Here is a 17585-nt window from a genome sequence, read left to right as displayed (position 1 = left end):
ACCAGCTGTGCCCCAGCCCCTACCCTGGGGGACATGGCTACACCCCGCTGGATAGGGCTGTCCAAGATCCGCTCTGGGAATCTCAGCCTCCACATCCTTGTCTCAGACTTTCCGGCATTTTGTTTCCTCTTTGTTTCATGTAAACACTCTTCTGACTGAGGCCAACCATGAACCATGTGTCCATAGAAACGGGAGTTTTCTGGAGGGAAGCGTAAGGACGAGGTGGGGGTTTGTGGCCTAGGAGGGTCCTCCGTTTTCCCTCCAGTGCTTGTCCTGAGTCAAGAGCCAAGCAGGAAGCTCTTCAGAGCATTGCTCAAGAGCAGAGGAAGCCCAAGAGGCCTGGGGTGAGGATGGGAGGGGGTCACTCTGGCTTCCCTGGCCTTGCCTCAGTTTCTCTCCCATAGCTCAGAGAGATGAGGCCAGACGGGAGGCTCAAAAGACCCCTGGTTAAAGGGAGCCAGGAGTCCAGTCTAGGCCTATGGCCGTTAAGGTGGGGGGCAAAGGAAGCAGGAACAGGCGTGGGGGGAAGGGGCAGGCAGGAGTGTCTCTGCTGGGAACAGGTGGGATCAAAGCGCCTGGAGGGCCCTCCAGGACAAAGGCAAACACTGAGGTCGCTGCTGCTCCCTCACAGCCCTGCCCCCGCACCCCTGCCCCCAGCTATAAGGGCCCTCGCCCCCACCAGCGTCCAGGCTGTGGAGGGATCATGGCCAAGTCACACCTGCTGCTGTGGCTGCTGCTGCTGCCCGCACACTGTGGCCCAGGCGCTGGTGAGTCTCCCCAGCCTCTCCTCACCGCCTTCCCACCTGGGACCAGGTAGGGAGGCGTATCAGGGCCATCTCCACCATTTACTGAGCCCTGGCTCTGTGCCAGGCGTTTCCCTAGTCTGTGTATTACCCTCATTTTGAAGATGTGAGAGCCAAAGCTCAGAGAGGCGCCAGGGTTTATCCAAGGTCACACAGCTCGTGGGAGCCCAGAGCTGACTCCAACACATTTAACGGCCATGCGTTACCAATGAAACTGGGTTTGGAGTTTGGGTGAGGTCAGGGTGCCAAGTATGGCTTTGGATCCCAAGATTGCTCTGGCCCCAAACAGCAGCTGTCAGGACCACCTCACCCCTGGCCTGCACCCAAGGCCCTGAGTTTTGGTGCCAAAGCCTGGAGCGAGCACTGCAGTGCAGAGCACTGGGACACTGCCTACAGGAGGTCTGGGGACACGCAGGAGCTGTGAGTACTACCCAGGACCCACTGGGACTGAAGGGCTGGGGTAGAGGGTGCTGAGTGGCTCTGGATGGGCCTGAGGAATTGGAGGAGCCCCCACAGGGGATGGGATGGGGTGGGATGGGATGGGGTAGAATGAGGTTGTGGGCAGTTGCCTGTGCCTTGGAGTGCCCTGTCGCCCTCTGCCTGAAAGAGCCTCACCTACTTGAGCTGGGAGCAGACCCTCAACTCATGTCTCCCACTGTGGGACCCCCTCCCCAGGATGACCTGTGCCAAGAATGTGAGGACATCGTCCACACCCTCACCAAGATGAGCCAGGAGGCCACTGTCCAGGTGATGATGCCCAGACCCTGGGTGAGGCTTCAGAACCAAGAGATGGGGGACAGAGTAGGAAGAAGAGGTTAGCCCATTAAAGGGGCCATATCCAGGCCATGGGTGAGCCCTAGGGTTGCCTGGGGACTCCAGGCGCCTCCTGGCCAGAAGAGGGCTCTGGGAGTTAGCTTTGTTATTCCTACAGGGGAAGGGTCCCTACCTGTCTGTGCTCAGCTACTTAACTCCTTGGCGCTCTCTGAACTCCAGTGCCCTGGGGAAAAGGTGGCCAGCCTGCCAGGTGGTGGCCTGGAGTGCAGGAACTCAGGCAGAGGCAGACCTCAGGGAAGCTAGGCTGACTGTCCCCTTTGCATCCTTGTTGGCTCCCACCTGACTGCCAGGACCTGGTACGGAAGTTCCTGGAGCGTGAGTGCGACATCCTCCCTTTGAAGCTGCTGGTGCCCCGTTGCCGCCAAATAGTGGACATCTACTTCCCGCTGGTCATCGACTACTTCCAGAACCAGATCGTGAGGGCCCTGCCATGCCCACCCAACCCAGACATACCCACGCCCACAGAACCCCAGCCCAGCACACGCACCACACACACACAGACCCTGCCCACAACCGGTCCAGGAAACACAGTGCCCCTCAACCAGGCACACAGCTCACAGCCCCATCGGCTTAGCTGTACACAGTGGGCTGGCACACTTACAGACACCACACACACCCTTCACACAAACATACACTTGGTCACACACTCAGATACACACTCAATCTCACGCAAAACCAACCCGTTACACACACATACAAGTACACTCTCACATACACTCTCACACACATGCGGACTCTCATTCATTCTCACAAATACACATGCTCACGTTCATGCACACAGATTCCCAGACACCTGCCCAAAGTCTCCACATGGCCCCATCGCTGCCTTTTGCCTCCCCCGCAGTTGTAAACCACAGCCCCACCCAGCCTGCTCTCCCCATTCCAGGCCCAAGGACGGTGGCCCTAGTCCCTGAGTCCTTGAGCCAGCCTGAGCAAGAATAGGGTTCCCTCCCTCACCTTAATCACCCCTTTACCCTGCATTGTTCCCTAGAACCCTAAGACCATCTGTGAGCACGTAGGCCTGTGCAGACTCGGGCATCCAGAGCCAGGACAGGAGCCGGAGCTGTCGGACCATCTGCTGGACAAGCTGGTCCCCGCTGTGCTGCCCCAGGCCCACCAGGCAAGGCCCAGGCCTCAGACACAGGTGAGGGAAGAGCCATACTGGTGGGCCCTCACACCAGATAGGTGGGGATCCAAAACACTAGGACACATCGAAGGCCCGTGAGCACTTGGCCCTGGGCGGGGCAGAACCGGTTGGCCTCTACGTAGAGCCTGAAGCGGTCGGGACAGAAGGGGAGGCAGAGCCTGGAGGATGCTTTTTCCCAGTGCCCAGCCCAGCTCCGACCTGCCATTCTCTCCCCCAGGATCTCTCCGAGCAGCAGTTCCCCATCCCCCTCCCCTACTGCTGGCTCTGCAGGACTTTAATCAAGCGGATCCAAGCTGTGATTCCCAAGGTGAGCCCGACCCCCCACAGATCCACCTTCTCCTACTCTCCCTCACACCCCCTTCAAGGGCCAGAAGTTAGGAGGAGAGCCATTCTCGTGCATGGCCCCCACTCTGCAGACCCTGGAGCTCAGGCTCAGTAGGTGCCAGGCCTAGAGTTCATTCAACAAATGTTAGCCCCCCCACTATATACCAGGCAGGCACTGTGCCAGGTGTCAACGCACAAAAATGGACAAGACCTGGTCTTGCGTTCCAGCAGCTCGGCACCTGATGGAGAAGAAGCCCCAGTGGTCTCTGTAGAAAACGTGTTTTAATTTTTCAAAGGGAGAACGTCCACAGATGAACTCTCTCCCTGCCTGGGTAGAACTTGGAATCTTCCAGACCTGTAGTGACCATCGCCCAGCCTTCCCCTACCCTGAAATGGGGCCCAAGTGAGGAGAAGCTCTGCCTCATCAGCCCTTCCCAGGTGGATACCCGCAGGCCATCTGGTCACTGAGGGCTCCCAGCAACAGAAAAAGTCCCTGCTTTCCTGAGTTTGTGCTATGGTGGAGAGGTGTTTTTTTTCTTTCAGATAGTGACAGGTTCAGAGCAGAGAATTAAAACAGATGAGGTGGGCAGCTCTCCACTCTTTGGGCAAGCCCTTGGGCAGACACCAAACTACATCCCCCGCCACAACTCTCCACAAAGGCCCACCCTAACCCCAAACAGACTGCTTGCATTTCAGCATCTCCGCTTCAAGGTTTCATATAGGGTGGACCGCTGTGGACAGGCTTCTAGGCAGGTATTGAAGCCAACTTGAAGGTTTAGGATGCAGGCTGATAAGAGAGGAGGTGACAAGTGTCAGACTCTGGGTAGGAGACTCGGGGACCAAGACCCTGAGCTGAAGAAGCACCTGCTAAGGCCAACAGCTCAACCTATGTTAGCAGCTGTGGTAGGTCCTTCCAGGAGGGGCTGGGCCCACTACTGCCCAATGCCACCCTCCTTCAATCCTCCATACGTAGGACCTGTGACAGTAAGTCCACGCTAGGAAAGGAGTCCGTAGAACACGACGTCCTCGTCACCACCAAGCTCGGCTTTCCTTATTGTTATTTACACTGATTACCAGCATACCTTCTTAGAGACCCATAATCAGGGCCTGGTGACCTCTCACAGCTGCAAGACTCTAGGACCAAGGAGATCCCTTTGGGAAACCCAGGTCTGCTGGATGCCAGCTGGGTCATTCTGGCTGTGGGTGGATGTCTGGGTGGGTGGGTGTGGGCACAGAGAGGGGCACCAGGGCCAAGGGGATTGCCACTCAGATTACCCAGTCCAGCCAAAAAACTAAAATAAAAATGAGATGATGGATGGTGACGGGAGAGGGGAGGTTAAGCTGGTTGGTCAGGGAGAGTCTCTGAGGAGGTGATGATTAAGCTGAAACCTAGAGGTCAACAAGGCTCTGATGGGCAAAGAGCTGCAATCAAGAATGAGCTTGGCAAGCTTGAGGGGCAGAGAGCCAGTGGGTTCCAGCAGGCAAGCCTGAGGGAGCGTGGTTGCAGAAGGGGGCAGAGGGGTGGGCACAGCAGGGCCATGTGGAAAGGTCTAAGCTGAGTTAAGAAATGCTGGATTTCAATCTGAATGCAATTTACAGCTAGTAAAGGGTTTCAAGCAAGGGATGCCATGATCTGATTTATTAGAGAGATCCCTCTTGTTCTGTTTAAAGAATGCATTGGGCAGATGGGAGGCACGCATGAAAGCAAGGAGAATAATTAAAAGATCACTGCAGAAATCAAAATGAGAGAAGACAGGGGAAGGGATGGAACTAAGAGTATAGACTGGGCATATGTTTGGGAGGTCGGCTCAACAGGACTTGGTGATGAATGGGACTTGGGGAGTGAGGACAAGCGAGGAATCAAGGAGGACTCTATGGCTTGAGGAACCAGATCTTTGGTAATGCTACCAGCTGACGTGGATAAACCTGAGAAGAAACAGGCTTGGGCGGGGGAAAAAAAGTTATGTTCTAACCGTGTTAACTTCGAGATGCCTTATGCGACATACAAGCAGGCAGTTAAATACCCAAGCCCTAGGGGAAAGTTCAGGTCACAGACATCAATAGGAGAGTTGCTGGCTATGGCAAGATTTAAACCCAGGGGAATGGGTGGGACCATCCAGGGACGTGGTGGGGACAGAGTGGAGGAAGAGGCCCGATCAAGCAAAGGCAAACACCAGCAAAAGAGCCTGAGGAGGACAGCCGGTGAAGCAGGGGTGACGCTGAAAGAAGAAAGCATTTCCAGAAGGAGGGAGTGGTCACCTGGGCTGAAAGCTGCAGGGAGATCAAGACATGACCAGAGGACTGACAACAGAAGCGGTTGTGACCTAAAGAGCTGTTTTGGAAAAGTGATGGGGCAGAAGCCCCAATCGAGTGGCCTCTGGGGAGAATGGAGGGGAAGGAGTGGAGCAGCAAGTATGGAAAACTCTTTCCGGAAGTTTTTCTGGGAAGGAGAGCAGAGACGGGTGAGGCTTTTAATGCTGGAAGCCACATTAGCAAGTTCACATGCCGATGAGACTGATCAATAGGCAGACGGGAGAAGTAATGAGATGGGACAGCAAGGACAGCGCAGGGTGAAGCACTTGTGAAGGTGGGGGCAGGGCCACAAGTGGATGGGACAGAGTGAGGAGCACTCATCTGTCATCACAGCAGGAGGGGAGGCCGAGTGTGGGTTCCCGTGCAAGCACGTGGGCACATTTGGTGAAATGTACTCGTTTGGAAGGGATCACACTCCAGAGAGTACGTTTCCTGTGCCTACTCCTAGCAGGGGCTGCCAGCAGGAGCGGGGCCAAGACCAGCCTGTTGCCTGCAGGTCCTTTACACGTATTGGTCAAATGAATGAAGGCGTGAAGGCATGAGCCAACATGCTTGCCACCTCCCTCCCTGCTTTTCAGCTCAGACCTTGTGTTTGAAATTGCGGTGGGTGGGGAAACATCTGGTTTCCCCCAGAGCTCCTAAAACCAGGAATGCGCTGGGGGCTTGCTCTGGGAGCCACAGACTAATCCTGTGGGTCAGAAGAGAGAAGACACAAATGCGGCTCCCCACCTTCCTTCTGGCTGTTGTTTGACCTTGGCCATGTCCACATCTCTGGGCTAGCCATGCGTGACCCTTTCAGCAATTCCAGTCTTTAGAGTCAGAGCTGGGTTCATGGCCTGGCTTCTGTGCTCACTTACTGACTCTGGGCAAGTCCCCTGGACTCTATGATGCTCAGTGTCCTTATCTGTAAACAGCATAATAATTCTCAGAAGGAAACGAGGGGATGTCTACAAAGCGCACAGAGTAGATCTTGCAAGGGAAGGTTCCACCCTGCCCTCTTTCTGCCCTGCCTTAGGGTGTACTGGCTATGACTGTGGCCCAGGTGTGTCACGTAATACCCCTGGTGATGGGCGGCATCTGCCAGTGCCTGGCTGAGCGCTACACTGTCATACTGTTGGACACACTGCTGGGCCGTATGCTGCCCCAGCTGGTCTGCGGCCTTGTCCTCCGGTGCCCCAGCGAGGATGGCGCTGGCGCAGGTGAGCTTGCTGCCCCAGCCCTGCACAACCCCTCCCTCTCCAGTCCCCCTGCACTGCAGCAGGAAGGACGGGAATTGAGCACCTCTGAAGAGCACCCTTGGCTGTTTCCTCTCTAGGCCTTGCCACTCTGGGGTCCCTGCCGGGAGAATGGCTATCGCAAGACTCCAAGTGCCACCTCTGCATGTTCGTGACCACCCAGGCAGGGAACAGCAGTGAGCAGGCCATGCCACAGGCAATGCGCCAGGCCTGCCTCAGCTCCTGGCTGGACAGAGAAAAGGTGCGGACAGGCAATGGGGCCTCAGGGCCCGGGGTGGAGGGATGAGCCAGGTAAAGCGTCCCAGCCAGAGACGCACGAAGTGGGCTGGGCCCTTGCCTTTGAGAAGCTCATACAGGACGTAGGCCAAACAACGGTAGGACTATAATAGGCAAAACCTGCTACAGTCAGAAGTGGCCTCTGGACCAAGGGCGTGGGCTCAGAGGACCAGCAGGTCTCCCCCGTGAATGCAGTGTGAGGCCAGTTACATATCAGGAGATGAGTAATGTCGGGGCCACCTGTGCAGGAGAGGGCCTGGTCTTCTCTCTGTGGTCCCAGTCCTGTTTCAGCCCCATCCCTCCTCCCAGTGTGTCTCACTGAGGACAAACCCACCTGCAAAAGGAGACATCCTAGAGTCTCAGGACTAACTGTGGATGACAATAAACTCCCTTCATAAAGTAAGATAGATCCCAGGAGGCAGCTTTCTGAACAGTATTCTCTTGGCCGACAACTTTCAGGGCTCGCCATTGCCCACTGTATCAGATGTCAAAGACCAGATGAGCTTTAAGATTTTTTCTAGAACGAAGAATGGGAGGAGGGCATGGTGGTAGCTAAGATTCTGGCCCTCTGCCTGGGTTTCAGGACCCTCCGTCCCATGCCTCTGCCTTCCCTGACAGAAACCTACATTTCAGCTCATGCCAGCTGTTCAGGGGGCTGATGCCTGGACCTGCACCGGGTCACAGGAAGCCCTGGAGTGACCCAGAGAAAGTGGAGAAGCCAGGGCAGCCAGGCAGGGGAGTCCTGTAATGGGCCTCGGGGCCACCCACACTGTGACTGTCTCCTTCCTCAGTGCGAGCAGTTTGTGGAGCAGCAGTCATCGCAGCTGCAGAGCCTGGTGTCCAAGGGCTGGGACGCCGGCGCTGTCTGCCAGGTACGGCTTCCCCTCCCAGATGGTCCTAGGACTTTCCTCAGATCCCAGAGCCCCCATCCTCTCTGGTCCATGATCTGCAGAGGCCCCACCCCTTTGGTCCAGGGCAGCCCTCTTCCTCCACTGTTTTAATATAGAGAAGGAAGACTTAGAAGGGTCAAGAAAAAGCCACCAAGGAATGAAAAAGGAGTTCGGGAAGGGAGGGGGCAGCTTTAAGGAATGTGGTTTGATGTACATTAGAGGATGGGGTTGTTCACAGAACCTGATAGAGGTGAAAAGTGGGTGTCCTGGGGCAAGCATCTCACCCCCTCCCCCAACCCAGAACAGGAAGGCAGTGGCTTAGGGAGTGGCCTGAGGGGTCTAGGAGTTCACACCTAGAGCTCCCACCACGGGGCAGGTGGAGTGATAGCTGGTCCTCTGGGAGGAGCCTCCCATTCCCCTCAGAGCTAGAAAGATGGAGTGGGGGGCGAGGCCCTAATGCTGTCTCTGTGGCAGGCCCTGGGGGCGTGTGCAACCATGTTCAGTCCTCTCCAGTGTGTCCACAACCCCCACTTCTGATGAGAACTCAAAGCTGCGCCAGGTGAGTCCAGGCTCTCAATTGGGGGCAGAGAAAGGGGAAGGGTCCTGCACCCATCCAGAGGGAGGCCCTCTGCTCCCCAAGCAGGAAGAGGCAGCCACTGCTGCTGGCTGCTCCGTCCTCCTCCTCCCAGGCCACAGCTCAAGGGTCCTTAGTGCCCCTCACAGCACACCCTCTGGACTTCCCGATCTTCACTATTTCCTGTGTTCAGACCAAGGCCAACCTTTCTTGGAACTCAGGGGAAGTCAGACTTTGCTGCCCAAAAATGTCGTTCTTTGGGTACCTGGAACTACACCATCATCTGCTCCTCCCTCCTGAAACACCCTCCCTCTATCTATCATTGTCTAAGTCAGAGATAGCACCTTAGGATGGAGGGGTCACATGCAGCTTCTGTGACCAGGCGCTTCAGGTCAGCAAAGTGACCCTGAGAGGGATGGACACGAAAACAGTAGACTTGAAGTCTCTGCAGAGCAAACTTGGTCCACTTTACAATTCTGCTCAAAGCCAGCCCCTAACACAATGGTCATTTATTCATTTCTTCACTCATTTTTTAAAAATGTAGTGCATGCCTGTGGCCAGGCCACATTCTAGTGGCAAGAAGGGCTAGAGCTATGAATAAAACTGTGAGCACCCCGCCCTCCTGGAGCGCACACCCCAGGGTCCCCCTCTTCCATCTTAAGGGGGAAGCCCAGCCCTGCTCCCGAAACGCTCCAGCATCACAAGGCCTGTGGGAGGTGGTGGGGAAGAAACATCTGCCCCAACTCAGACCTATCCCACAGGGACCAGTTTAATGTTACTTCTCCCCCACTGGTGATAGCTAGTAGGAGCTGGGGGTCAGGGAACTGCCCGGGAGACTGGGAGCCGCCTTTCCCCAGCTCCCAGGGCTCCCAACAGGAAGAGCTGGGCCTTGTCTCTCTCTTTTGAAACAGGAAGAGCAGTGGGTTGGGTCAGGAGGCCTGGGCTCTGGTGCCAACTCTGCCATCAACTGGCCATAGGTCTCCAGCCAAGACACGCCGCCCCCTCGCTGGTCCTCATTCTCCTCAGTGGCAAAGGGGGAGCCAAGTGAGGCCCGGTGAGGCCATCTCCAGGACTCCAGAGCTCTCCCACATGACAAGACTCTTTCTCAAGCTCCCTGCCCCCACTGAAAAGAAGCCTTCACTCCCACACCTGCTTGCCCTCCTCCTTTCCTCAAAAGGACCTTAAGCTGGTGGACCACAAGCCTGCAACTTGTACCCTCAGTCCTGTATCAGTCTTGTCCATCTTCTCTGTAACCACAGCCCCAAACCAGAGTCACTCCCATCCTCTGTGGGTGTAAGGTGCGGCCAGGGCAACATCTTCTGGAGTTTGTGTTTGAGAACTGGCTCCAGCCTTGTCACCCCACCGCAGCCAGACCAATTCCCATAGATGCCCCAGGGCTGGGCCGAGGTAAACACGTCTTCAAGAGGACAGAGGGGTAGAAGTTGGGCCCTGCCTCACTCGATCTCCATGTAGGAAAGACACTAGCTTTTACAACTATTCTGTTAACACTGTCACAAAGCTCAAACTTCAGAAGGATGAAAAATGAAAACATAAAGTACCATAAAAGATAGACATGAAATCTTTAAACGTTTTTTTAAAACTTCAGGACATACCTGGTGTGATTAGGGACTCAAGCATGGTGGGAAGGTAACTGAGCAAACTTTCATATTTGAAATGTTCTGCTGCTTAAGAGCTGTCACTTTGTTAAGATGTAAAACGGGGTTTTCTTTTGATCTCTTTTGTAAAGTTGAACTTCCAATTTTTGTTTGAAATTCCAGGCTGATTCGCTTTCTGCTATGATTTATCTCCTCAAAGCTCATTTAGGGCTGTGCATGCTAAGGATCAGTTCCTATGTAATACAAGGCCTGTACCAATGCTTACAAAGTCCTATTTCCTTGTACTAAAAAGAAAAGGATACTGTCCTTTAAGATGGTGCAGAAGCCGCAGCCTCACCCCGAAGTTAGCTGAGTGGGGGGCCTACCTCACTCCCCTCTGTGACAGAGAAGCAGATGTCACCTCTCCCTCTTCAAATTTTTCCCAGCCTGGCCTCTTACTCTCCCCTCTCTCAGAGTTCACTCACTGTGATGAGGTGAGGTTGTTAGGGTACGAAAAATCAAAATATGCAGAAAAATGAATAATAAACCTTTGGCATTAAAGACCTAAGTGCCTGGAAGTATCCTTTTATTTATAAAAGAACTTTTGTCATTATATTTCCTATTATAAAAGAAATACATGTTTATTATAGAAAATTCAGAAACTGCAGACCAAATAAGAATTGGAGAGTACTATAGCAGGATGTGTACTCTGACACGGACAGACTTTTCAATCCATTTTCTGCAGCCCTCCCCCATTCAAGCACCAAGCAAGAGCTTCCTAGACAACCTGCTCTTGAGGTAGGGATGACACACACAAATCCTTGGCCTCTGAATTTAAACTTTCAGTGTCTTCAATTTTTTAAAAAGCTTGGTTGGGGGCCGGCCGAGTGGCGCGATGGTTAAGAACTGGCTTGGGACGCCAGAGGGCCCCAGTTCGGATCCCACATATGAGGGCCAGTGACACTGCCCTCCACAGCTAAGATGCTGAACAACAGCTCAACCTGGAGCTGGGCTGCTGTAAGTCTCTGGCAACGGTGTAAGCTGCAGCCCCTGTGGCAGTGGGTTGCCATGGGCTACCGTGTGTAGCCAGCAGCCAGCAGCGTGAGCGGCCAGCAGCCGCTGTGAGCGGCCGTCCAGAAGCCAGTGACTGATGCGCCTCGCCCCCGAAGAGCGCAATGATGGTGCCAACTTGGGCCAGTGAAGCAACGTCCTCCACAGCTAGACTGAAGAACAAAAGGACAGCAACTTGTCTGTTCCCCTTCCCCAGCACTGTTTCCATCCCCCCAATTCCCCAATAAAAATCTTTAAAAAAAAAATAAATAAAAATAAATAAAAAGCTTGGTTGGGAAGATGAAGAGCCAAAGTGTGAATGAGAGGAGGCATTAATACTTTATCCCACAAGCAAGCATGGGAATAAGCCCCTGATAATGGGAGAGGAGGCTTCACTCAAAAGGGGGTCAGGAGCTGACCAGCTGGTAGGAGAGAATTGGCAGGAAGTGGCTACAACTGAAAGTCAGAGGGTCCCTGAGGCGCCCCTAACATCCTGCATCCCAGAGGGAGATCGAGAATATGCCCCGGGATGGGTAAGGGCCCAAGAGCAGCGGGGACTTGTTTTTCACTTTCCAGGGTGTGGCGTGAGGAAAATACAAATCTCTTAGAGAAGCCTGCCTCCAATCTGACATCAGAAAGAGTGAAGAGAACAGCTTTAAAGAGGGGCCTAGTCAGATAGGCCTGAGGACAACCTCAGAGGATGCCTCCTGCCTGAGGCAGGAGAGCAACCACACACCAGAGCCCAAAAGGCTGTCAGAACCGCTCTGGACAAAATGGTGGGCCCACAAGAGCCTGTGATTGGGGACGAAGCATTGACAGATTTCGTGGACCTTGAGAGGAGCAGAAGTCAGGCATGTATAGCTAATGTGGAAGGTGGAGATCAGGCCAGGTCAGAGAAGGAAAAGAAGAGCAAGATTAAAGGGGAAAGAGAGAGCATTCATAGCAGAGGACACAGGTGGCACAAAGGCTTTGTGTCCTGTGGCACATCTGAGCAACAAGAAGGTAGGTGAGCTGGGATTTAGGACAAGGAGAAACCTCCCAAGAGGTGAGGCTAGAGAGGCTAAGGATCCAAGCCTTCATCCTAAGAGTCAAAGTAGTGTCTTCAGGGAGATCAGGGTGTGGGGGAGAAGTATCTCGGTTAGACTTGTGTTTTAAAAGATTACTCTAGCTAAAGCATGAATGAATTAGGGGGAGGGGACAGGGAATGTGGGGATACCTATTAGAAGACTATTCTAAAGAGAAACTGGCAATGGCTTAGACCAGAATGATAGTGGCAGAGGGCCACTGGATCTTGGAGAATGACTTCAGACAACCATAGGCTTAATCAGATGGTGACTCCAATTGAAGTTGTTGTCCCAAATGTAGTACAGCAGAGCCCCTGGCACCCAGCATGCAGCTAAAGCCTTTGTTTCCAGACCAATTTGTAGAGATCACCAGAGTAGTTTGCTTCTACCTGTCAGGGCCAGTAGTATACCTTCAGGGTTGCCTCAGAGCAATGGCAGTTCTGCTCTCTACCATAATATAGTAATACCTCGGTTTGTGAGCATAATTCGTTCTGGAAAAAAACTACTCGTATTGCAAGACATCGCTCGTTTACCATGTTAAAATGTATTATTAGGTGGTGCAAAAGTTACTTTTGCACCAACTTTTGCACCAACCTAATAGAAATGTTTGCTCGTCTTGCGGAACACTCGCAAATCAAGTTACTCACAATCCAAGGTTTTGCCGTATAGTGCACAGATATCTTGATCGTTTTGGCAGTCCGCTAAACATCACACTAGTCTACTACACTGATGACACGACGACTGGATCTGATGAGCAGGAAGTGCCAAGTACTTTAGATGCCTTAGTAAGACATAAGCGAACAAGGGGGTAGGATTTAACCCCCAAACAATTCAGGGTCCTGCCACCTCAGGAAAGTTTCTAGGGATCAATGGTCTAGAGCAGGGGTCAGCAAACTTTTGAGAGGAAGAGCTGCCAGGGGTCAGCAAACTGCAGCTCACGAGCCACCTGCGGCTCTTTGGGTACGTATATGTGGCTCTGAAGTAAAATTGAAAATGAAAATAAAACGATCATAGTTTCATTTATAAAATTTTAAAAGGATATTATTCATATAATAGTGATTATGTAAAAATATATTTATGGCTCTCAAATAATTTTTAAATTGTTGTGAGGGACAGGGTTGCCTCTTCCAGAGGTTGGCAAACTTTTGAGACGGAACGTACCCAAAGAGCCGCATGTGGTTTGCGAGCCACAGTTAGCCCACCCCTGGTCTAGAGTATGTCAAAATACCCCTCCAGAGTGAAAGACAAGTGACTGTACCTACCACCCACCACCACCACCCTACCACCTGCCCCACCTGTTCAGGCAAGTCCAAAAAATTAAAAAGGAACAATGTTTGGAAGGCTTTTTTGGGGTTTGGAGACAACGTATACCACATTTCAGTGTGTTATTTTGACCCAACGACAGACTCACAGCTGTGAAGCTGCTAGTTTCAAGGGGAGACCAGAACAAAAGAATGCTCCACAGCAAATTAGGCTGCACAATGGGCTGCTCTGCTACGTAGCCTTATACTCCAGGAGATCCAGGGACATTCTGAAGTGTCCATGGCAAATAGGAATGCTGTATGGGGTCCCTGGCGAGGGCCAATAGGGGCATCACAGTGCAGAACTCCTGGGTTTTGGAGCAAGCCTATGCCCTCTTCTGCAGGTACCTATTCTCCTTCTGAGAAACAGCTTCTGGCTAGCTACTGGGCCATGGTAAAGACTGAACACCTAACCCTGGGACATCAGGTGACCTTGCAGCCTGAGCCTCCCCTCATGAACTACCTGCTGACTCAGCTAGCCATGTTGGGCACATGCAGCTGCCATCTATCATGTGGAACTAGTGCATGAGACCAAGCTCGGGCAGGTCCAGAGAACACAAGGAAGTTACATGAGCAGGAGGTTCACATTCCTTTGTCAGCAGCTCCTGATGCATCACCTCCTGGGGGTTCAAGACCAGCTGACCAAGGAAGACAAAACTCAATCCTGCTTTATAGAAGAGTTTGTACAGCAGGCTGGTACAACCTGCAAGTGGACAGCTGCAGCACTTCATCCCCATTCAGGGTGAAACTGAAGGACAGTAGTGGAGGAAAATACTCTAGTGGGCATGACTTCAAGCAGTATATTTGGTTGTTCACTGTATTTGGAGTGTGAGATGGCCAGAAATACAGATCATGGGCAGTTGCCAATGGTTTGGTTGATAGTCAGAGATTCAGAAGAAACAAGATTGTAAGACTAGTGAAAAGGAAGTCTAGGGAAGAAGTATATGAATGGGCTCCTTGAATGAGTATATACTATGAAATATTTGCATTCCATATGAATAGCTACCAACAAGCATCCACTGCAGAGAAGACTCTTTTTTTTGTTGTTTTAATTGGGGAATTGGGGAAGGGGAACAGACAAGTTGCTGTCCTTTTGTTCTTCAGCCCAGTTGTGGAGGACGTTGCTTCACTGGCCCATGTTGGTATTATCATTGCGCTCTTCCCGAATGAGGCAGATCGGTCGCCGACCTCTGGACCACCACTCACGGCAGCTCTTGGCAGCTCATGCAGGCTGCCGGCCACACAGTAGCTTATGGCAGCCCACTGCAGCAGGGGCTGCAGCCTACGCTGTCGCTGGCGACTCATAGCAGCCCAGCTCCAGGTCAAGCTGTTATTCACCATCTTAGCTGTAGAGGGCGCAGTGTCATTGGCCCATGTGGGATCCGAACCGGGGTCCTGCTGCTCAGAGCTGGCGTCCCAAGCCAGCTCTTAACCAGCACACCACTCGGCCGGTCCCAGAGAAGACTCTTAATAATTAAGTACATACTAATGATGCTCTGTGGATGTCAGCCAACGGCCTCTTTATCCAGCCAACCCGTGTTTGCTCAATGAGCTCATGAGCTATGAACTCATGGGGAGGGGGACGGGGAGACAGAGGCCACGCATGTGCTCAGCACCATGAGATTTCCCCTTCCCGTGACGTGAGTAGTGCTTCTGCTGAGTACCTATCTAATGTGCCAACAGCAGGGGTTAACACTTGAGTCCCCAACAGGGCACCATTCCTTGTGGGGACTGGCCACCTACCTGACGCCAGGCTGATTACCATCTTCTATTATGGAGGAGGCAGCAATTTGTCCTCAGAGGACTAGAAACATATTCTGGATATGAGATTTTTTTTTTTAAGATTTTTTTTTGGGGCAATTTGGGAGAACAGTGTTGGGGAATTGGGGGAAGGGGAACATTGTGTTTTTCCAGGACCCATCAGCTCCAGGTCAAGTTGCTGTCCTTCAATCTTAGTTGTGGAGGATGCAGCTCAGCTCCAAGTCCAGTTGCCGCTTTCAATCTAGTTGCGGGGGTGCTGGGGGGGGGCGTAGTCCACCACCCCATATCCCATGCCGGAGACGAACGAACCTTGTTGCACACTGAGCCATGTGGCCGCCCATCGGCAGCTCATGGATGCTCAGCTCAAGGTGCCGTGTTCAATCTTGGTTGGGGTCAGGGGGCGGCGGGCACCGCCCACCATCACATACGGGTGTCACCGGCAACCTTGCCACTAAGAGGACACACTCTCACCAGCTCAGCAGCAGCTCAGCTCAGGTGCAGCTCACTGGCCCATACAGGAATTGAACCGCAGACCCTGTTGCTTAGAGCTCATGCTCTTAACCAACTGAGCCACTCGGCCGGCCTGGATAGGAATTTGCCTTCCCTGTCCATCATTTTTCTGCCAGCATCACCACCCATTGACTTTCAGAATGCCTTATCAACCATCAGGGAATTCCACACAGCACTGCATCTGATCAAGGAACTCTTTTCACAGCAAAGAAGTGCAGCAGTGGGCTCATGCCCATAGATTTAACTGGTCTTCACACATACACCACCTTCTAGAAGCTGCTAGCCTAGCTGAATGCTGGAATGACTCACTGAAAACTCAGCTACAATAATACCATTTGGTGCTCTTGTTTTCAGGATGCAGTTTAAGCGTTGAATCAGAGACCATTACATGGTGCTCTCTCCCTGAGGGTCCAGAAAATGGGTGGATGTTGGAGTGACTGCTGTCACACCTAATAACCTAGCAGAATTTTTGCTTCCTGTCCCAGAAACTTTAAGCTCTGCTGGTTTGGAGATCTTCATTCCAAGCGAGGAATGCTTCCACCAGACACAATGGTTCCATTAAATTGGAAGATAAGACTGCCACCTGGACCTTTTGAGCTCCTTATGCTACTGAAACAATGGGGGGGGGGAGAAGAGGGGGGGGAAGTGCAATCTACTTGTCAAAGTGACTGCTCCTGATTACCAAGAGGAAATTGGTAGCTCCTACGCAATGCAGACAAAATGGAGTATGTCCAAGAGTAAAAGTTAATGCAAAACTATAGCAACCAAAAAAAGGAGGTAGGGGCAGGATAAATAAGGAGTCAGGCCCTTAGGGACTGAAGATTTGGGTCACTACCAGGTAAAGAACCCCAAGCTGAGGTTCGGGCAGAGTAGACATGGAAGGGGGAAAGGAAGAACAGATGTCAGTTACAGCATTGGGACCAATTACCAAAATGAGGACTGTAAAAGTGACTATTTTCCTTTTTTTTTTTAAGATTTTTATTGGGGAATTGGGGGGATGGGAACAGCACTGGGGGATTGGGGGATGGGACAGACAAGTTGTCATTTTGTTCTTCAGTCTAGTTGTGGAGGACGTTGCTTCACTGGCCCAAGCTGGCACCATCATTGCGCTCTTCCTGGGTGAGGCAGATCGGTCGCTGGCTTCTGGACGGTCTCTCACTGCGGCTGTTGGCTACATACTGTAGCCCATGGCAACCCACTGCCACAGGGGCTGCAGCCTACACTGTCGCCGGAGACTCACAGCAGCCCAGCTCCAGGTTGAGCTGTTGTTCAGCATCTTAGCTGTGGAGGGCAGTGTCACTGGCCCTCATATGTGGGATCCGAACGGGGGCCCTCTGGCGTCCCAAGTCAGTTCTTAACCATCGCACCACTCGGCCGGCCCAAGTGACTATTTTCTATTTGCTTGTTGTATGTGCATGGTGATTTGTACATGCTAACCATTTTTTTCTCTTCTTCCCGTTTTTATACAAAATTTATTGGAAATTAACTTTACAACTTAGTCTTTAGGTAACAAAATATTCAGTGGGACTGACCAAATTTGAGAAACCAATACAGCCATCGATGGATACATGACTCTTGGGACTGTGCATCTTTTTGGAAAAGTAGGAAAACTTGTTCCCTTTAAAAAGGGTAGCTGTTTTTGTTAGGCAGAAATATGGAATTTGTTGTTTTAGTATGGAAATTCACTGTGTGTAAAGAATGCATATGGAAGCTGAGTTATCCAACGGGCAGACTGTTTCAATTATCAATTTAGTGCCTCTCAGTTCCAAATTCACTTTTTTGCCTGCTCTGTAAAGGTGAATTGGGGCACTTCAGATTTTTCCTTGCCAGCTGCCACTAAAGGGTGCTGTCAGAGAGGGTAGAGACACACTGCAGGAGAAAAGGCTTTGCTTCCCAGTTCTGGTGTGC

At 52.3% G+C, this 17585-nt stretch overlaps 1 protein-coding gene across 4 annotated transcripts; it reads left to right on the top strand.

Annotated features, from left to right (window-relative positions):
• Positions 1 to 655: 655 nt before the first annotated feature.
• On the top strand, positions 656 to 10916 carry SFTPB (surfactant protein B). Of its 4 annotated transcripts, none has more exons than XM_019623743.1 (11): positions 656 to 767; positions 1093 to 1223; positions 1479 to 1550; positions 1928 to 2053; positions 2629 to 2781; positions 3002 to 3091; positions 6437 to 6620; positions 6737 to 6897; positions 7724 to 7804; positions 8297 to 8381; positions 10737 to 10916. In XM_019623743.1, exons 1-10 carry the CDS (start codon positions 704 to 706, stop codon positions 8357 to 8359), a joined length of 1125 nt encoding a protein of 374 aa, XP_019479288.1. In that variant the 5' UTR covers positions 656 to 703; the 3' UTR covers positions 8360 to 8381; positions 10737 to 10916. The 4 variants fall into 4 exon arrangements, with proteins under 4 accessions (XP_019479288.1, XP_019479286.1, XP_019479285.1 ...); XM_019623741.1 differs by lacking the exon at positions 10737 to 10916 and adding an exon at positions 9374 to 10559; XM_019623740.1 differs by lacking the exon at positions 10737 to 10916 and adding an exon at positions 9308 to 10559.
• Positions 10917 to 17585: the final 6669 nt, after the last annotated feature.

The sequence above is a fragment of the Hipposideros armiger genome, unplaced genomic scaffold (genome assembly GCF_001890085.2).
Source record: "Hipposideros armiger isolate ML-2016 unplaced genomic scaffold, ASM189008v1 scaffold_561, whole genome shotgun sequence".
NCBI classification, from domain to species: Eukaryota; Metazoa; Chordata; class Mammalia; order Chiroptera; family Hipposideridae; genus Hipposideros; species Hipposideros armiger.
The sequence above is the reverse complement of the archived record's forward strand: the minus strand, read 5'-3'. Positions and strand labels throughout refer to the sequence as shown.